The 22,355-nt window shown below is 35.1% G+C and overlaps 1 protein-coding gene and 1 long non-coding RNA gene across 2 annotated transcripts; one reads left to right on the forward strand and one right to left on the reverse strand.

The window, feature by feature from the left end:
* Positions 1-2,403: 2,403 nt before the first annotated feature.
* Positions 2,404-4,089, reverse strand: LOC132056451 (uncharacterized). The gene is made up of 2 exons (XR_009414775.1): positions 3,001-4,089; positions 2,404-2,824 (listed from the first exon to the last, which is right to left on the reverse strand). It is a non-coding gene; the product is annotated as an uncharacterized LOC132056451 (long non-coding RNA).
* Positions 4,090-4,241: 152 nt separating this feature from the next.
* LOC132056449 (uncharacterized) lies at positions 4,242-5,694 on the forward strand. Its single transcript, XM_059448660.1, has 3 exons — positions 4,242-5,174; positions 5,306-5,338; positions 5,435-5,694. The coding sequence occupies exons 1-3, from the start codon at positions 4,382-4,384 to the stop codon at positions 5,575-5,577; spliced, it is 969 nt and encodes a 322-aa protein (XP_059304643.1). The 5' UTR covers positions 4,242-4,381; the 3' UTR covers positions 5,578-5,694.
* The last annotated feature ends 16,661 nt before the right edge of the window (positions 5,695-22,355 follow it).

The raw sequence follows: 22,355 nt of genomic DNA on the forward strand, positions 1-22,355 counted from the left end.
GAGAAGAGCTAGTTAAACTTCTTAAAGCTAAGCTAGTGAATACGAGAGAAAAGCAAAAAAAAATGCGGTGGAAATCAAACAAAGTAATGAAAGCAACAACCTATATTTGAAACGAGATACAACAGATTTCGAGTAAGTACAAGTCATCATTATGTCTAGGTCCTACTTCAGCAAACTAAAGATCCGAGAACAAAATCGATATAGAGAAACATGAAAGGCAAACTATTCATCCTATATTTGTGCATACTAATATAAGATAAACCAACCAACAAACTAATCTAAACCAAGGAACTACTCATGCTCATTGACTATCGTTTCGGATAGAATTCAAGAGATAAAGCTAAACTTTAAATTCGAACCTCGACCAAACACTTCAAATTCGAAAAAATGAAATAAACTTCAACAAGTGCGCCTTGTACTTAATATGTACATTCATGTTCACAGAATCATATTAATCAACAGAAAGCAACAAAGACTACAAACAACACGTTTTATACTACATGGGAACTTGTCTTAACAACAACGAACAACAAAATAGAAATAGGGATAAAGATTTCACCTGTTGTAGGTGCAGTGAACAGGGTACAGTGGTCGCGGATCTATGCTCGATACGACGAACTCAAACTCAAAAAAGTCTTTCGAATCAAAACTCGACAGAAAAAGGCTTGATATACTTTTGTTTGAAAAAGAGAAATTTCGTTTGTCTCCAAAATTTCCAACGTAAGTAAGGGTTCGGACTAGATTAAAAGAAAACTCAAGACTTTTCGATAGAAAATACTCGTCTCTCCCCAATCCGTCCCTTTTTTTTTCTTTTTCCTTTCTCAGCTGAGCTCTTAACATGATATTTATAGGTGAAGTCAGTGCTAGGGTTCACGATTTGGGCGGGATTTGAAGTGAAGTAGCCGTTTGAAATTGAGAATCAAAATCTCTGAAAATACTGATTTCCCTCAAATTTCTGAAAAGGGTGTCTCATCCTTTTAAATTCACCTTTGGCTGAATCTTGTGGTTGAAAGAGAAGAGCGAGGGTAATACAATTTCTTGCACAAAATGGGGGTAAACAAAAGTCTGTGATGGTGAAATGGGTTTGTTTCTTTGCTGGAAATGGAGAGGGAAGTGAGAAGACGACGGAGAGAGAGGGCGGAGAGCAAATTGCACGAAAATGGGGTGGCAATCTGCCATGGTTGAAAGCTGATTTGTTTTCTTGCTTGAAAGAGGAAAGAAGTGAGAGAGAAAGAGAAAGAAGTGAGAGAGAAAGAGGAACGAAGTGGGAGGCGGCTCAGAGAGAGACGAGAAAGAGAAAAAGGGCTGTGTTTGTTAGGTTTTAGGGATGAAGAATAAGTTTAATGCATGGGCCGGGTCGGGTAGAAACGGGGCTGGGCCGGTCGACTGGTGGGCTGTTTTAGTTTGGGCTGAAAAAATGTGCCATTAGGAATTCGTTTGGGCCCTTTGTTGGCTTTTTTTTTTTTTCAATTTATAATTATTCCTAGGCTTCTAATTTAACAACTAGTACAATATATACTATGTGAAATTAATACGTGGAAAAATAAAGACTCGATAAAGTATAATTAGTTTAACGGGCACAAAATCCGAAAATAAAATGACGACGAACCGTTTTGAAATTTGTGATAAGATAATGCTAGTAACGTTGATAGTAAAATAGTGAAAATTAATAATAGTGAAAGTAAAGCGTTTAGCTCGTCAATAAATTTAGAAGCCCGAGGGAATCAATTAGAATAAAGGAGGGACAAAATTGGGTGTCAACACTTACTAAATATAAAAAGAGGCAGACATAACCAAGATGAGACAATTTTTTTTTATTTAAGAACAAACGCCTAAGGTGGACGAACACGGCAACAATAAGTCGTACAAAAAGCAACATAAATTGTACTCTAAGCTGGGACTAACATGTGTACATTTCAGAAGTTGAACATTAATTCTACCTCTTGTGTGTTTACTTTTTAAATGCCCATGTATCTGCAGTGTCTCAATTATCCTTTCATTTCCTTCATTTGGCATATATTCCCTCTGTCTCAATTTAAGTGTCTATGTTTGACTAGACACAGAGTTTAAGAAATAACGATAGACTTTTGAATCTTGTGGTTCTAAATTAAAAATGTATATAATATAATAAAATATCCTTTGAATCTTGTGATTATAAACTTGACATGTATGATATTTAAATTGTCAACTTACTAAATATAAAAACAGGCGGACATAACCAAAATAAGACAAATTTTAACAACAATTGAGAAATTAAGGGGAAAAATAAGAGGAAAGGAAAAAAAAATATAGAGACTCACTAAGGAGAATCAGTATCATTTAAAATATCAAACGCGTAAAGATTAAGCAAAGTGAGTAGCAAATTAATCATGTTGGTACCGTGCGTCGCATGGCCTGTAGTTCTAGTATTCATATACAAGAGCTCATCTGTATCCATCAGCACAATATCCTACTAAGCGCACAACGTTCACTTGGTGAATTCTACCTATGCTGCCCACTTCATTAATAAAATCTTCTCCTTCACCCTTGAAATTGTTAAGGACCTTAGCCGCGACAAGAATTTCATTTGAAAGCTTCCCTTTGTATACTTTCCCATAGCCTCCTTGGCCTAGATTATATTTGAATTGCTCTGTGATCTTCTTAATATTTGCATAACTGTATCTTGCAGGTCTCAGAGCTTTATAATCCTCCAAAAACGCCTCAACCCTCTTCTGATCCGCTTTCTTTAATTTCAATTTGACAATCGTGTAGACTGCCAGAACGATCAATACAAAGGAAAACACGCTACCTAATACAATGGCAACAGTAACTTTCCTTGACAGCCCTGCAAAATGAAGATGATAACATTATTAGCTTGTAGTAGTAACTGTAGGAGTGATACTTTATTAGCTTGTATGTTAGGTTGCTGATTTATTTCAGAAAATAGTTTGAATGGTAAAAAATGTACCAATTTAGAGACTGAAAAGGGGAACATCAATAACATCAATTCTAAAGATGTACCTGAGCTATTAGATTTCAACTTGCAGTACTTTCCATCGTCTTCACAATTCCCAAAAATTGGTTCAGAACAATGCAGATGAATCTGTGTTTGACTAAATTCTGGTGGCCCAAAAAGTACCTCGTCTGGAACATCTGAAATGTTTTACATCTTTGTACAAGAAGACGGAAACTCAGAGATACTACAGTAAGAGCGAAAAGCAAGGACGTCATAATGAGAGCCGCTAAGGCAAACGATACGACCAGAAGATGATGAGTACGTTTTGTTTGAGGAACAATTGAATAAAGTGAAGCCACCATATGCGTATTGATCAAAGGTAAACAGCCACATCTTGTTGGCGAGCATTGATCTTGGTTTGTTGCTAGTTGTCCCACAGCTACTCTAGAGAAAATTAGATGAAGAAACAAAATAAGTTTGTGAGTCATTCTCTCCTGGGAAGAGAAACAACAGTCTCTAACAATGGTTGCTGAGTTGCAAATTGTTTAGTTGCCAATTAAGAATCATTCTTGACTTGTAAAAGAGTGGTCCCTTTGCGTTAAAAACTTACTATGCTTAAAGGTCAACACGCTAAAACTTAATATTACAATAACAAGTTGCTGAGACGTTGGATTGAAGAGAACATGACAAAATTGGTCCCTTATTACTGAGAATAGGTTCAAAATAGTCCCTTAAATATGCACAAAGTAGTTTTGGTCCTTGAATTTTGCAAAAGTTGATACTTTTTGTTTCCGTTAAGTGCTTAACAATTTATGTTCGTAAAATTTGAAGGAAACAGTAGAAAAGAAGATTTAATCATAAATACCGAGAAAATCTCATCAAATCCTAAAATATACAGTACAAGAAGCTGCACTAGACACTAAAAAGGTATAAAAAGTAGCATAAGTTGCACCTCAAAAAATTACACCAAACTTTAGAAATAAACCATAAATAATAGATACTACAAAAATTGTACTTCTAAATATAAGTTCCCGCTAATTTTTTTGTCTCATAATTCTTGTCAAATCTAATAGACAGAGTTCGATAAATATTTGATAAGAAACTAAAAATGTTAACTTTTGACAGACTTAAATAACCAAAACTGCTGGTGCATACATAAGGGACTATTTTTAACCTATCCTCTTAACATAAAGGATCATTTTTGTCATTTTCTTTTGAATCTTTCAATAACTTTGACTTTCAAACATGGCAACTATAATATCACTTCCCCTAAACGTACTCCACTTCATTTTAAAAAGATGAACAGTTTAATTGGACGCGCTGTAAAGAAAAGTCATAATCTTTTATCAAAGAACCAAGAAAACTGAATCAGTATATAAAACCACATCAAGAAAAAAGAAGATCCATAGTGTCTTTCTATTTTCCTCTGCATATTCAATTGACAACATGTCGATAAGAAGTTCATTTTTTGCTAGAGTTTTTCTATTTGCTACATTCATAACAAGCTCTATAGCCCAGAGTACTTGTGTCCCTTCTTCATGTGGCGATATTCGAGAAATAAGATTTCCCTTCCGATTGAAGACTGATCCAGAGCATTGTGGTAAAAGCGGATATGAACTCGATTGCCAGAACAACCAAACCGTCATCAATTACAAGTCGCGAAAATTCTACGTGCAGGGAATTAACTACAGAAGCTACACAATAAGGCTACTTGATCCCGCCCTAAAAGATCAGAAAGAAAATTGCACTGTTTTTCCAGATCACAGGGCAAGTTATGATGCCATGACTAGCCAAATATTTGGTTGGCTTCGTGTTGACAATGATATCAACTATGTTAACTGTCGAGCTCCTATCAACTCGCCACCTTACATTCCTGCAAGTTTTTGTAGAACAAATACAACGGCTGCCAACTCCGATTTTAGCTATCTTCTCATAGGAGAAATATTGCAATCTTCAGATTTGGCAGGCGGATGCAAAGTTGGAACTGTGGCATGGTCCGCAGCTCCAGGCATTTCAAAAAACAAGTCGTCTTCGTTATCAAGCATTCATCAAGCCCTGGCTTATGGCTTTGAACTTTCTTGGAGGCGTGATTTTTTGTGCAGAGATTGTGAAGCGAGAGGTGACGCTTACAATTGCATTTTGGAAGACAACAACGATGTTGTAACTTGTGGTCATTATTGCAAAGAGTCCACTCCTGTTTCGGAACTTTCTTTCCGATGCAAAGTCGAGTACTATTCTGGTAAGAGTTTAACTCATATACACCATGCATTATATTTTTTCTCTTTCACAATTATGTCACTCAAAAGATATCTATAGAAGGTGAAAGTTTACTAACTTTTTTGTTTTTTTCTTCTTTTGCAATTTTGGCAGTTTTTGTATTGTTCTTTGGCGGTATAGGAATAGGTAAGGCCCTATAACTAAGATCCAATAATTTGTTGTCTCAAGAAAATGCAGATTTTTCTTACTACAGCTATTTATTTATTTTTTAAAATTATGCAGGTGCACTTCTGGTGCTAAGATTTCTTGTGGGAATACCAATCTTGATTGCAGTTGTGGTGTGGCAGTGCAAAAGACGGAATTTGTCAACATCGGATGATGATGGCTTGGGGGATAAAGCTTCTTCCAGTGAACAAAATTGTTAGGATTCTTGATTTTCATCATTGTATTTGTTAGTATCCATGAACAAGCTTTTGTGTATTTTATTCATAACTTTAGGACAAGGTCAATCTAATTACTAGTAGGATTCCTTTCCAGATTAATCCGAGTCCGCAAATTTTTTAGTATGAAAAAAAAAAAAAAAAAAAAAACTAACACAAAAAATAAATAAAAAATACATAACTAGGTTTCACGCACAGATTCTATGCGTGAAAGGACTACTTTTTTTTTTTTTTTGGTGTTAGCCTATCAAAATCACGTTTTTTCCATACTTTGGGTAAAGATTAGTCATGTTTTAAAATTTCGAAATATCAATATTTTATATAGGAATTAAACAATCAAAGCAAATTAAAAACTTACTACTTTTTTTTCTTATTGATGACTTCATCATAAACTAACAATACAAATTAACCGCAGGAGTCAGAAATTTAAAAGAACTTAAATAACCCCTAATCTTCATCAAAATAGAAATCCTCAATATCATCCTCAGAAAAACATTGGCGGTTTCTTAAGACACATCTTTTTTCAGTAGATGTTAGTTCTCCACCGGTTGATGATGCTTGTTCTTCGACCAACTTTAGCATGTAAAATCTACAATGTCTTGCCAGCATTCTGTTGTTTTCTTTTCTAATCCTTTGTACGGTAAGCTCGCAAGTTTCTGGACCTACTCGAGGCATGGTTATTGAGTACCTTGTTGGGATTGGAGCGTTGAGATTTTTCAAGTCACGAACAAGACGTTCTGATTCGGCAAGCCGAAGTGACCATTCTCGGCGTAAACCGCAATAATTTTCTCGCGGACCTGAATATTTCACACTGCATAAATCATCATTACGCTCTATAAGAAGGTGGGGGAGTTAGCTCGTCTAGTTTGAAATCACTGTTTTCACTCAAAAAACGGCTACGATTTGAACTCTTATCATCACTGCTATTTGGTTCTTTTGGAAAGAGTAAAAACCAAGTTGCGTTTCTACTACTCGACATTGAATACAATGTAGTCTAATAACAAAAGAATGGGCTACTTATATAGTTGCAAACCCCCATGTACTCTTAGTTGGGAGGGGGTGGTCTTTATGACCATACCTACTTACTTTATATAAAAAAAATATTAATCTTCATCGGACATCTCACAGTCCTAATCCCACTTGGATCTAAATCTTGTGCTACCATGTACACCATATTCTACCCTAAGGTAACGTTTTTGCATCCGATTGTTCTCTTCGCGAAAACGGTTAAGAGAAAAATTAAACTCTTGTGGAGTTCCACGAGGCATTGACATAGCACTTTTTTTTGGGCGTTTAAGCCCTACTGACGCTAATTTTTTCTCCAGTGCTGCAGCCTTCCTAACACACCAATCCCATTCCTCTCTCATTTTATTATTGTATTCTCGATTGAATCTGTTGTTAGGGTTATTTGAGTATTGAAAATCATCATCTAGTTCCCATGTCCAACCCATTGCTTCGAATATGTTTCCTGGGGTAAAACATGTAATAGAATCAAGATTACCAAATTGGGTGTAGAATGACATGATAACTCGTTTTAATGTGAATGCTTCCTGAAATTGTCAATCATGTTATATATAGTACTTCATTATTTGATCGTTTTGATATGATTTTAACTTGTGTTGCGCACCATTTTAATGCGTAATATAAGTGTTGATTTGACAACACACTACGCATGACAATTTCAGGAATCTATGACACATAAAGGCTTGATTTGACAATGCAATGCTGCATTAGTTGACCGTTTTAATATGACTTGTATTGCGCACTATTTTAATGCGCAATGTAAGTGTTGATTTGACAACACACATGACAATTTCAGGAATCTATGACGCATAAATGGTTGATTTGACAATACAATGCTGCATTATTTTACCGTCGTAATATGACTTGCATTGCGCACCATTTTAATGTGCAATGTAAGTGTTGATGTGCAACACACCACGCATAACAATTTCAGGAATCTATTTCACATAAAGGCTTGAATTGACAATGCAATGTTGTATTATTTCACCGTTTTAATATAACTTGTGTTGTGCACCATTTTAATGCGCAACGTAAGTGTTGATTTGACAACACGCATGAAAATTTCAGGAATCTATTTAACATAAAGGCTTGAATTGACAATACAATGCTGCATTATTTCATCGTTTTAATATGACTTGTTGTGCGCACCATTTTAATGCGCAATGTAAGTGTTGATTTGATAACACACCACGCATGACAATTTCAGGAATCTATGACACATGAATGTTGGACGAGTGAAAAACTCATCAATTTCATAAGTCTAAGTCTTACAAGTCATTGAAAAAAAAAATTAAAGTTCATAGAAAAAATGTCTCAAAATGCTTCAACTGTTAGGGTTTCACTATTTTGGGATGGAGATATCGTTGAGGACAATTACTTCGTTCGTTACAGTATCAAACCAAAAGCCCATGTTAAATTTCTAACAACTTTAAATTATGAAACACTAGTCAGTTACATGCACAAAAGAATGAAAACTACAACCACTGAGTTTGGAATCTCAATAACAGGTAGATATCGCCGGAAGAATATAGTGTTTTAGTATCCATTAATGTTCTTGAGATGTATGTTGAAAAGATACCTCGGGAAGAAGTCTCTCAAGTCCAGCCTATTCATGGTAACACTTATGGGGACTTTAGTTCTTATGGAGACATTTTGAGTGATCAAGTGTCGCTAGAAAATCTAAGCCAGCAATTTAATCAAGCTTACAATGAAAATTGGTAAATATGCATTTTTATATTATTATTATTGTCTGTAGTAGCGCGTGTTTGTTGTATGAATTGGTAAATAACCATTTTTTAAATCTTTATAGGAACTATTCTCAAAACTGTACTTGGTGGTACCAAATATGGATGTTGGTCAATCCTCTCGGTTCGGTGGAGTTGATCATTCTCCACACCATGACAATGCTTATGAAAAACAGTAAGTTTATCACCTTGATACTAATATATATATATATATATATAATGTTGGTATTTAAAATATGTTACTTTTCATGTAGGAGGAGGAATGCATATTGATAATGAAGATTTTCCAAATTATTATGAGTAATCATCAAGTGATGACGATGAAATAGCTAATAATGCAAAGGTAACCGATGGTGAAGATGATGATGATGTTCAAGTTGGTATGACCAACAATATTCCTCAAAACCAAAACCAACAAGAACCAATGCACCACCACGTACCACCATCGATGGCGGAAAACCCAACTTCTGAAAGCCCAATTTAGTGGCATTCTAACAATATTCCTTATCTTGACAGCCTGCAAGGTCGTGATGATGCATTTGTCTTCATAAGAGAAGATGATCACAGTCGCGTAAAAACCTGGATTGAACCAAAGGATCTCAACAGAGATCCATGCTACCTTGCAAAAGCAATGCTGTTCACATCCAAAAAGGCGTTGCAACGGGCTGTCAAAATTTATTGTTTTAAGGACATGAGGGAGTTTAAGGTTGATTAGTCAAACACAAAGATATGGAGGCTAGTTTGTAGACGACGGTATCAAGGTTGTGAGTGGTTGCTTCGGGAAATTGTTAAGCCTGATGGTATGTGAGTTATTACAAAATTCCGCCAAAGACACACTTGTGATATGAAAGACAATCGAGCAAATCATTATAATATAGATACAAACATGATTGCTCAAGTGTTACTTAAAGACGTTGCCGAAACGCCAAGGTAACTTATCCTACCTAGTACATTATATGTCTTATATCAATTAAAAGATCATCACTAAATGTTTTTTTGTTTAAACTTGTGCAGGATCCCTATCAAAGATTGTATTAGAAACGTTCCAACCGTATATGGTAAAACTACAAGCAACAGAAAGGGATTTCTCGGGCGTAGACGCGCTTTTGAGATAATCTTTGGAAATTGACTTACCTCTTTTCAATCGCTGCTAAGGTATATGGAGGCTCTACAATATTTTAATGTTGGTACTGTTGTAGAGTGGCGGCTTATAGGGTAAAATTTTCAACTTCATATTTTGGACATTCGAACCATGTATTGATGGGTTTGTTCACTACCGGCCAGTGATATCCATAGATGGCATGCATGTATATGATGCATACGACATCAAGCTCCTAATTGCAGTAGGAAAGGATGTCAATGGGTCAATATTCGCTCTTGCTTTCGCAATTGCCGCTAACGAGAGCAACGACACATGGGGAGTCTTTTTGATCCATTTGAAGACTCATGTTATTAAGGATCGTACGGGCATATGAGTGTTGTCTGATCGTCATAAAGGCATATTGCACTGTATGAATAATTTTCCAGGGTGACAGCCTCCCCTTGTTTACCATCGCTATTGCTTAAGGCACTTGAAGGCAAATTTGGCACTCTAAACAAATTGAGGTGGAGGATTGCGATGGAGCATCAACAAAGAAAATGGGTTGCAAAAATGGATCTGATCAGGGCAGTTAGTGAACCTGCATACGTTTGGTTGATGAAGCTCGAAATTGAAAAATGGACGCTTCATACTGATGGTGGCAAAAGATGGGGCATGCTTTGACAAAAACGGCTCGGGTCTTTCAATGGCTTGCTAAAATCTGCTCGGGGACTACCTGTCACCGCAATGGTGAGAATGACTTTCAAGCAGGTTGTGGAGCGACTTGTAGTTAGGACAAGGCAGGTTGGAGCGATATTAGCCGAAGGCGGCATATGGATGCCAAAGCCCTACACTAAGATGGAGCATTATAGAAAAAAATGTGAGCTTCACCAAATGACCGAGTATGACCCCATTCAACGTGTGTATAAAGTTAGGATGTGTTATTACAACGGTAAGAATGGAAACGTGCATACCTTTTATGAGGCAACAAAAATATGCACTTGTGGTAAGTGGCAAACATACCACATGTCGTGTTCTCATGCTGTAAAGTGCTTCGAGAGAATGAAAAAAAGGGTAACAAATTATGTGGCATGGAATACAAGGTCCACGGTTATAGAACATATTAGCCAATTCCACCCACTTGGCAATGAAGCTTATTGGCCAAACGAGCCGTTTTTTATGGTTGCTAACAAGGATTACATCAGGAAATTGGGCATTAACTCATGGAGTCGTACACTCAATCAAATGGATGTTAGTGAAAGAACTTATTCTCGCAAGTGCTCTACATGTAAGCAATATGGCCATGACAAGCGTTCGTGTGGGCAACAAGGCCGTAGTGGTACAAGTACGTCTCGAAGTAATAGGGCCTCTAGAACTTGAAGATTGTATTGTTACTGTAATTTAGTAATGTATTGCTTTGAATTAGTACTGTAATTTAATGGAATGAATTATTTTTGAATAAGTATAAACCTCTCGTATTGGATGAATTATTATTAAATAAAATATTTTTATTTGTACATTCGATTTGATTAAATAATAAAACACTTAGATCAAAACCCTATAAAATATGACACTTAAACTTAAAGAAGACAAGTTTCCAAACAAACAAAACTTACTTCAGGGCACTTTAGAACCCCTAAAACGACGATCCAAACGTTTAGTTATACTTGATGTAATGAGCCGACATTATTGTACGCAAAAAAAGATATTAAGTCCTATATAAAATATTGATATTTCGGAGTTTTGAAACATGACTAATCTTTGCCCAAAGTATGAAAAAAGTGTGATTTTGATATGCTAACACACACACACACACACACACACAAAAAAAAAAAAAAAAAAGAAGAAGAAGAAGAAGTAGCCCTTTCACGCACGCAATCTGTGCGTGAAAGGACCAAACTCAAAAATTGACAGTTTGGTCCTTTCACGCACAGATTTCCTTTTTTTTTTTTTTTTTTTTGTGTTAGTTTGTTTTTTTTTTTTCCATACTAAAAAAGTCGCGGGCTCAGATTAGTCTGTATAGTATTTGTTATATTCTTATCTATTTGATTTGATTGTATATGTTTTACCTAATTCTTGTAAGTGATTGAATGGATATTTGTACTTTCTGTCAATTATTGGACATGAGACTCGTTCATTTCTGGATCAGAAGCAATAGCTCTGTGCTGTCCGATAAAGATTTTTTTTTTTTAATTTTAAAAAAAGCCTAATTAAATCGATTTTTCAAATATATTGGGTCTTCACGTTCGATTTGAGTTGATTTTCTGGAAAAAAAATTTAAACTAATTTAATCAGTTTTATAAAATATTAAACACAAAGCAAATTAATTAAATAAATTTTTTATCGGTTCGATCTTTATCCATTTTATTGATTTTTTGAATACTTAAACCACTTCTAAGAAGTCTTCTATCATGAAGAAATTTGTTAGCACAATAATCTTTCAGGCCTCAGAGCTTCTTTTCAAATTCCGTGATTCTAATATTTATTTATTTTAAAAGGACTGAAATCGCTCCAACACTATAAAGATTAAAAATAAAAATAAAAACATATTTAATGATGCATGCTAACTCAAGGTTTAATATTAGTGAATTCAGTAGTATAATTTACTAGCGAATTGGTTCGCGCTTTGCTCGATTTATTGAATTTATGAAATATTTTTTTAATATTTGATAATTTAACTTTTAAAATCTTTTTTAGTCTCAAATTCAAATGAAATAGATTTTATGCTCTAAAGCATTTTATTATTGTCACTTAGTTGTATTCTTTTTTGATAGATTATGTAAATATTTTGTAATATTTTGTAATCTCTTATTTAGGTTAGAATATTTTGTACTCTCCTATTTTGAGTAGGAGAGTTAATATTATAATACTTTTAAAATATTAGAGAAAATTGATAGATTATGTAAATATTTTGTAATATTTTGTAATCTCAAAATATTACAAAATATTCTAACCTAAATAAGAGATTACAAAATATTTACATAATCTATCATTTTTCTCTAATATTTTAACAGTACAAGGTTTTAATCCTCTAGAAGTATTCAAATTCTATATAATAATATAAATTAGACAGGTGGACATCGTTTAAACATAGTTTTCATTGTTCATCTTATTTTATGGATTTTTATCTCTTAATGTCGATATACGTATAAATTTTAAACATAGATTTTCTTTGTTCATATCTAATATATTAGTATGTAACTTTCTAACTTCTCTTCACTACCTTTCAAGAGTTACATTTTAATTCTTTCTCCTTTTTAAAATTCTTTGCAAAGAAAAATGCATCAACAACAAAGTTTACTACAGAAATAATAAAAGGGAAGAAACACAAACGAAATCTCTTTTGATTAATTTTTACCTTATCTTTTTCATTCGCTTTACCTTTCTTTCCCCTTTTTCTTTTCTCTTCTTCTTTCTTTCTTGCTTCTTCGCTCATTCATTTTACGAAAGGCTATTTATCTTTTCTTCTTCTTCTTCTTCTTCTTCTTCTTCTTCTTCTTTCACTGTAACATCATATTCTTTATAACCAATAACTCCACTCTAAAGCTACTCTTTTCCATCCTCAAATTCATCAAAATTATACTAAGATTTCATAAATAAATAAAAATTGTGTTTTCTTTTAAAACATTTTCCTATAAATTAACATACGATATCGTTGAAAAAGGAGAGAAAATTCAAAATAGAATGGAATTTTCAAGCTTCAATTTCATTAAGAATTCTTTTTGATGATTGAGAAATGTATCATTTGTTAATTCTTTTTATTGAAAAAGACGTAAGCAATAAAAGCATATTTACTCTATCTATAACAATACGGAATATAGAAATGAGAAGTACGATTTTTTTTTTTTAAAACAATTGCTATCAAAAATTTTAGTACGTGAAAAAATCAAAACCTGCTTTCGATAAAGTTCATATCCATTAGAGATCAAAATAGGAAGATGAAGTGAGTAACACAAATAGATATCACAATAATTCATCAAAAACAATAGTATCATAAAATCACAAAAATAAAAAGAAGGGAAATATTGCATCCATATATAAACCGATTACTCACCTATTTTCAATATGCTAAAAAAACATAGGAATGTCTAACAAATAACAATATAATATAATAGAAATAAAAAAGGAATATAGGAACTTTTCAAAAAGAAGAATACAGGAAAAGAGAGTCTAAAAGTACTTAATCACCTCGCGCAAAAAAGGAGGACAAATCGATGATAGGAAAGTAGCAATACTTATCATATTTTGGTAAGGATATTTTGAAGAGAATAATAATGATATGTAATCAAAGCTTTTAAAAAAAAAAAAATACTACTGAAAACTTTAATGTACCAATTTATGGGTTAGCTTACAGCTTTATGAATTTGTTGTGAAAGAAGCGTTCAACCCTAAAGAGAAACAGTTATCGTGGGCTGATTCACGCTAATGCAAAAATTATCTGGTCTTTAGTGCTACATTTATTGTATGAGGCATTAATTAATTTATAGATTAGGAGCAGAAAAGAATAACAAATTGCAACAAAAAATGGAAAAAATGTAAAAAAAAAAAAAAAAAAAAAAGAGAAAAAAGATAAATGCAAATGTTGGCCATAGAGAGATGCCACATTACTTTGTCTATGCCTAGATTTATATTATACTATATAGATTGGGTTAGTTACACTAAACATTTCTGTAGTATGACTCCGTTTCGAGTACATTTCCTGTATTTGAAATCAGACATTTATACCTCTATACTATATCCGAAACTAAGTATATTAAATTTTAATTATTCAAAGATAAATTGAAATTATATAAATAAAAAGTCTTATGTATTTATCTTATGAAATTTAAAAAGGGATAAGCATATCTTTTGAAAACCTTTATTCACGCCTATAAAGATTTTTAAAAATATTTTTGAAATTCTCTTAAATAGAAAATGAGTACAAATTACTTAATAAGATGACTAGAATTTTATTTATGGAAAAGGCTTAAATATGGCATCGAACTATCGAAATGGCTCATTTATGCCGTCGTCGTTACCAAAATGGTTCATACATGCCATTTTCATTAATATCGATTTTACAATATCAGATATGATACATAGCCTCTAATTAGAGGTCCACATCGTTTAATTAAACCAGTCTAATTTTAAATCCCAAATTAATAAAAAAATTGACCCATACACCCGACCCATGCAAATTCCTTTTAACCCATAAAAACGAGTTGGAAAATCTCCTTTGTCTGCTTGAAGTGGAAAAAGAAGAGGAGAGGAGATGGGTGAGATTAGATTTTTTTTTTTAATCGTATAATGAATGAGGGAGAAGGAATAAGATTATTTTTGTAGGTTAAAAGGATTTCTATGGGTCGGATTTTTTATTAATTTCGGATTTAAAATTGGAATGGTTTAATTGAACGACGTTAATTGGAGGCCACGTGTCACATCTGGTATTGTAAAATCAGCGTTAATTAAAAATGATATGGATGAACCATTTTGGTAACGACGACGGCATAAATGAGTTAAACTATTGACCAGTGGTATGAGTGAGTCATTTCCGATAGTTCGATTACATATTTGAGCCTTTTCCGTTTTATTTATTTGGCAAACTATTTTAATCTTTCAAAACTCTTAGATATAATGATGTGCTATCCCTATTCTTATAAGAATATTTTGACCTCTTATATAATGGAAATTCTATAGAAATATAATTTCATCTAACTTAGTAAATTTAAGATAAAATTTGAAGGGAGGAATAAATAAGCAAATCAAAATAAATATTTTTTATATTAGAAAATGTTATAACTAAATTATATATAGACACACACACTAACGGTTGATATCATCTTAAGTAATTTGTGTTCATTTTCTATTTATGAGTTTTAAAAGATACTCATTTCAATTATGTATTCTTTTTTTAATCAAATGCGTGGAGGTCAAATATTTTTTCTCAATCGACAACAGTTGCGTGGATACCAACTCAGCATAAAGGTTTGTTTTAATACAAAGAGGTGATAGATTAGATAATCAAATGGAACAATTGATAGTTGAGGTATGAAACTCGCGACAGGTGATAGTTTAGGTGTGTTTTTGACCATTAACTCTAAGTTCGTAGTGAAATGAGTCACTAGATTCTTCCATCACTACCTATTAATAGCGGGGTTCATTTGAGACGTCTGTGTGCTCAAATCTATATTATCTTAAAAACATGAATATAAATGTTGGTTGACCAAATTATCCTTCAACTATTGAATGACTTTTATACCCTTTAACTAAAATACTTTGTCTAAGGAGGCAATTCCCTGTTGGATAAAATTGTAAAATTCAGAATTTGTATTACATACCTGCTAGGATTCATATTATTTAATTAAAGTTATTTTCTATTAGGACTCATACAATATTTACGCTTAGTTATAGATAAGGAAAACTCCTAAGTATTATTTAACGATGAGATTAATTCAAAGAAAAGAATAAAATAGCTAACTACCAATATTCTCGTTTCTTTAAGTTAAAACCTCTGGTAATTGTCTTTAAGTTAAAACCTCTGGTAATAGTCTTACTTTCAACAACATTAATTATCTTTTGTAGATGAAAGTTAGATATGATTTGGTTTATATTTAATTTTTGTCCTAATTTCACTGTGTAAAACTATCATGAAGTTAGAAAAACAAATTAACAGAGACAAATGGCCATGACTTTAAAAAGATATTATATCCTACTTTTTGATCAATTTTTGTATTTTTTAAAAAGTAAATATTCTTATGGCTGAAAACTAACTGATTCTTTTAATTTATTTTTGCTTAGCAACGAATTTTTAACATATTTATATTTGTAAGTGACAATAACAAATATAGTGTTACTTAAGGCCTAATCTTTTATGTTGAAATAACAAATATATGGATATACCCTCTTATATTGTACTAATCCTAATAGTTTTGAACCTCAAAAAACAAATATAATGTAATTAAAAATAATATTCCCTAATATTTTCTTGCGATAATTCAGATTTACATGGAATAACGTGCGACACACATTAATAAGTACACAAATTGAATTCTAAAAATAAAAAAGTGAAATGTTTATTATTAGAGGATTTAATTAAATTTACCAATTTTTTTAAATTAAAATGTTTAGTTTTTTATTTGAGATTTGGTGAGATTTGAAAAAAAAAAAATCGACTTGGAGAGATAAAGGAGGAAAAGCAACTGTGAAGAAGATAAGGGCCATCATTCTAATGGTTGATTTCCATATTGAAATTAATAAATGATATCTTTGTAAATAAAAAACTATTGATAGGTAATTTTTTTTTTTTAAAATCTAATTTATATTTTAGGGAATTGATCATTGTATTTTGTACATAGTTGAGGATAACAAATTTTTACAATATAGAAGCAATAGACAATTTATATTTTATGTATGCATTTCGTAGCATTTAAAGCAGGATATATTCATGCAAAGCACGAACATAGAAACTAGTAAATTAAAAAATATGTTCTCAGGTAAAGAGTGGGTGCTCAAGCAAGTAACAAGTGAGAGCAAAAGTGAGAAACAAGAAAGTTGCAAGAGTGTGAGTGCAAAAGAAAATTGAGTGCGAAGAATTGTAAGACCGAAGTTGATCCTTACTTAGCAATAATAAATTAAAGTTGTGGGCAACCATTTGTGCCCAAAGATTCTCAACAGAGTTGTATTGTTTGTTGTGACTTTTCTCAAACGTTTGGATTGTGGGAGCGTGTATTTTTGTTTGCATGAACTCTATGTTTTTTTTCAAAAGAATTGCCAAAAATTGTGGGAAAAGACAAAAGTAATTCTTCAATTTTGAGAGGCACCATGAAGGCGGGCCGATAGTAAATCATTTTTTTGCACGGATTTCCCTTCAAAGGCGCTGGTCTTTAATTTTTTCCCCTCAAATTGCTGGTCTTTAATTTTTGCCTTCGCTTGAAAAAGTCGCGAAAAATAACCCGAGGTTCTGGGTTTCATAAGATAACTTGTCATAGTATTGCAAACATGATCTTGATTCATGAGTAATAACAATAGTTCATAATTATATATATAATTGACTTGAAAACATGCTTGTAACTTGCTACATAAAATCATAAAATTTCATATAAACATAATGAGAATACATGAGGAAGAATTCATGATTCATGGATTAAGCTAGGGTTCCTAATAGCAAGTAATGGAAGATTAGGAATACAATAACGTATATAGATACAGAATTCATGTACATAAATACATAATTATGGGCTACCAATATGTTGGGTTTAATGCCCTAGGGTTTGAACTTCATGGATATCAAGAAACGGAGCATGGGGAAGAACGTAGAGATTCCCACATGTGGATGGAAGTTCTACATACCTTAGTCGCTCCAAAACTTGAATTAAAGACTTGAGCTTTGAAGAGGATTTCCAAAATCTTGAATTCTTGAACCTTGAGATGGGTTTTCTTGAAAACCTAGTTTTAGGAATGATAATTTCTTATTTAGATCATTAGAGTATATGTTAGAATTGAGTTGGAATAATTAGAGTAGGCTTACCTTGGTGTTCTTGATGATGGGAGAGGGTAGGAGGTCGTTCTAGGGCTTGAAGAAATGAAAAATAATGATTTGAACTGATATGGACGAATATATACAGTTCTGGAAAATTGTAGTTTACGTGCAGCACAGTGCTGGCCGTATTTTGAAATACTGGCCGTATTTTGAAATACGGCCCGTATTCCGAAAGGACTGCACTGCGTCTCTTCAGTAAAATGGCCATAACTCTTTGCACAGACGTCCGTTTGACCCCCATAATATACCGTTGGAAAGTTATTTCAATGCTCTACAACTTTCGTCAAGGAAGTTTTCCCAAATACGTTTTGAAATACGGGCCATATTTTGAAATGCGATCCGTATTTAACAATGTAAAATTCAAATGTCAAATTCCAGAATGCTCAGAAATCCTTGGCATCAGTTTACGACTTGGTTTACGGCCCGTATACTGAAATACGGTCACTGTTCATGGGCGTAAACCCCCATCTTACAACTGAACAGGGAAATTTCAATTCTCACATCCTTTATCTACTTCTCTAAGTCTAGGATCATGGTCAAAGCTTAGGTTAAAGATACGAGGTGTTACAATACCTCCCCCTTAGGATCATTCGTCCTCGAATGATGGGTCATGGTTAAGAATATGGGCAGGCATGGCTTGAATACACGATGTGAAGAAAACATGACATGAAACGTGAGGCATGAAATGATGTGATTACATGAAAACATGGATACTACGGCATGAGACATGAAACATGAGGCGGCTGGATAAATGACATGAGACATAACATGACATGGGTTATGGAAGGTTACCTTGAGAGTTCTCTGCTTGCTGTTCAAACAAAAATGGGTACTTGGATTTCATATCCTCTTCGGCTTCCCATGTAGCTTCCTCAACCTTCTGACTCCTCCACAGGACTTTCACTGAGGCTACTTCCTTAGTTCTCAACTTGCGAACCTGACGGTCAAGAATGGCTACGGGGATCTCTTCATAAGTCAAACCATCCTTAACTATTATAGTATCAACAGGAACTACCAACGACGGGTCCCCTACACACTTCCTCAACATGGACACATGAAACACGGGATGTACAGCAGCCAAATCTTGTGGCCACTCAAGTTCATAGGCTACTAGACCGACCTTTCGCGAGTGCAGCAAGGTCCATGTATACGGGGCCCGAGCTTCCCTTTCTTGCCAAATCTCGCCTTTCCCTTCATGGGTGAGACTTTAAGGAATACCCAATCATCGGCGAAAATTCTAAGTCCCTTCGCCTTACATCTGTATAAGACTTCTGGCGACTCTGAGCAGTTTTCAAACGCTCTTGTATTAACTTGACTTTCTCCATAGCTTGATAAACCAAGTCTGGTCCTAACAACTCTGCTTCACCAACTTCGAACCAAACAATTGGTGATCTACACCTTCGCCCATACAGAGCTTCAAACGGTGCCATCCCAATGCTAGCATGATAAGTTATTATAGGAAAACTCGATGAGAGGCAAGTGATCATCCCAATTACCTTTGAAATCCAAGACACATGCTCTCAACATATCCTCGAAAGTGCCGAATAGTACGCTCCGCACGGCCATCTGTACGTACGGATGAAAAGGCAGTCTTCCGAGTTCACCTGTGTACCCAATCCTTTTACGAAAGGATTTCTAGAAGTCGCCGTGAGAGCACCACGATCTGAAATAATGGACACTGGGGGTCCCATGCAATGACAATTTCATTAACATACGGCTTGGCATAATCTTACTGCCGAATCGCGTGGTCTTGACTGGTAAAAAAGTGCGTCGACTTAGTAAGCTTTGTCAACGATCACCCAAATAGAGTCATGTCTCCTAGCTGAACGAGGTAGACCTGATACAAAGTCCATATTGATCATTTCCCATTTCCGGGACCGGAATATCGATATTCTGAGCCAAGCCACCAGGCCTCTGGTGTTCAGCTTTCACTTGCTGACAATTCGGACACTTAGCTACAAAGTCTGCTACATTCTTCTTCATATCATTCCACCAATAAATCTCCTTAAGATCATGGTACATCTTAGTAGAACCTGGGTGAATGGAATACCCAGAATTGTGAGCCACGTCATGATTCTCTCCCACGAGCCCATCTACATCTGGAACACACAATCTACCTCGGTACCTCAAGGTACCATCATCTCCCCCTTGTTCGAAAGCGTCGTCTTATGCTTGTGAATCCCCCTCTTTGACTCGCAACAAGTAGGGATCATTAAACTGTTTCTCCTTGACTTCGACGACTAAAGAGGAAAGAGCCATATTCTGAACAATCACACCACCATCCTCGGAGTCCAAAAGTCGAACTCCAAGATTGGCCAAACGGTGAACTTCTTTTGTCATAACTCTCTTATCTACGTCCACGTGGGCTAAACTTCCCATGGAACGGCGACTAAGAGCATCAGCTACAACATTCGCTTTCCCCGGATGGTAAAAAATATCCACATCGTAATCCTTTAGCAATTCGAGCCATCTTCTTTGCCTAAGATTCGGCTTCCTTTGCTTGAAGATATCTTGCGAGGCTTTTATGATGCGTGAAAATATCAACATGCACTCCATACAAATAATGACGCCATATCTTAAGTGCAAAAACTACGGTACGAACTACAGGTCATGAGTCGGATAATTTTTTTCATGAGCCTTGAGCTGATGAGATGCATAAGCTATAATCTTATCGTGCTGCATTAAGACACATCTGAGACCAATTCTCGAAACATCACAATAAACCACGAACCCTTCGGTTCCTACGGTAGAGTCAAAGCGGCGCGAGAAGTCAATCTCGTTTTCAATTCCTCGAAACCGCGCTCACAGGCATCTGACCACTGAAATTTAACTTCCTTCTTCATCAGCTTTGTTAATGGTGCTGAAATAGACGAAAACCCCTCCACGAAACGTCGGTAATAACTTTCTTGACCCAAGCTGCGGATATCAAAACTAATGTCGGTACGGGCCAATTCTTAACGGCCTCGATCTTCGAGAGTCAACACTCGAACACCCTCACCGAAATCACATGACCTAAGAAGGCTGCGACTTGAGCCAAAATTCACACTTAGAGAATTTTGCATACAACTTGCGGTCCTTGAGAATCTAAGAACTATACGAAGGTGTGCATGCTCGGCCTCACTACGGGAGTAAATGAGGATATCATCTATGAAGACAATGACAAAGAGGTCGAGATATGGCTTGAAGACTCTATTCATGAGGTCCATAAATCTGGCCGGAGCATTGGTCAAGCTAGAAGGACATGACACGAAATTCGAAATGACCATATACGGTTCTAAAAAATTTGTCTTAGGAATATCTTGTCCCCTAACCTTAAGGCGATGGTAACTTTGATCGGAGGTCTATCTTGGAGTAACATTGGGCACCACGAAGCCGATCAAATAAGTCATCTATTCGTGGAAGAGGGTATTTATTCTTGATCGTGACTTTATTGGTAGCGATAGTCAATGCACATACGCAAAGAACCATCTTTCTTGCGCACAAAAGGAGGGGCACCCATGGAGAGACAACGGGTCGGATAAAACCCTTGTCTAGAAGATCTTTGAGTTGAGCCTTAAGCTCTCGTAATTCGAGTGAGCCATCCTATAAGGTGGAATAGATATAGGTTTCGTACACAGGAGTAGGTCAATTGCGAAATCAATTTCCTATCGGGGAGGGATTCGGGAAGATCCTCGGGAAAGACTGAAACTCATTAACAACGAGAGACGATGAAGAGTTGGGGTGCGGGAAGGCTGAATCCCAACCCGAACGAGATGATAGATATAACCTTTAGACACACCATTTTCCTTGCCTTGAGGGTAAGAGATAAACCTACCCTTAGGGCTTCTTGAATCACCCTTCCACTCTAAGAGCAGCTCATTAGGAAACTTGAAATTTACGGCTTTGGTTCTACAATCAGCGCGCATAACATGAATATAACCAGTCCATGCCCATGATTACATCAAAATCTACCATTTCTAACTCACATAGGTCGTCGGAACAACATGGTGATAGACTGCGGCCCACGACAGCCCTTATAGACACGTCGGGCTATGACTGACTCACCAACTGGAGTTGATACTTCAAAAGGTTCCTTTAGCTTTTCAGGTTCAATACCAAATTTCCTAGCAACATAAGGGGTGACATAGGATAGGGTGGATCCAGGGTCCATAAGAGCATAAACATCGAAACTGAAAACGGTGGCGTATACACGTGACAACATCAATACGAGCATCGATATCCCGACGCCGGTCAAAGCATACAAACGGTTTGGGCCACCGCTTGTGTTGCGGATCTAGCGGTGCATGTCCCGCTGAGTTTGGTTATTGTGAGGAACCGACGAATTTATTGACTGAGTCTGATTACCTCTTGTGCCCTGTCTGATTGAAGGGCAATTTCGCTGAACATGGCCCGGCTGGCC

The sequence above is a fragment of the Lycium ferocissimum genome, chromosome 5 (genome assembly GCF_029784015.1).
Source record: "Lycium ferocissimum isolate CSIRO_LF1 chromosome 5, AGI_CSIRO_Lferr_CH_V1, whole genome shotgun sequence".
Lineage (NCBI taxonomy): Eukaryota > Viridiplantae > Streptophyta > Magnoliopsida > Solanales > Solanaceae > Lycium > Lycium ferocissimum.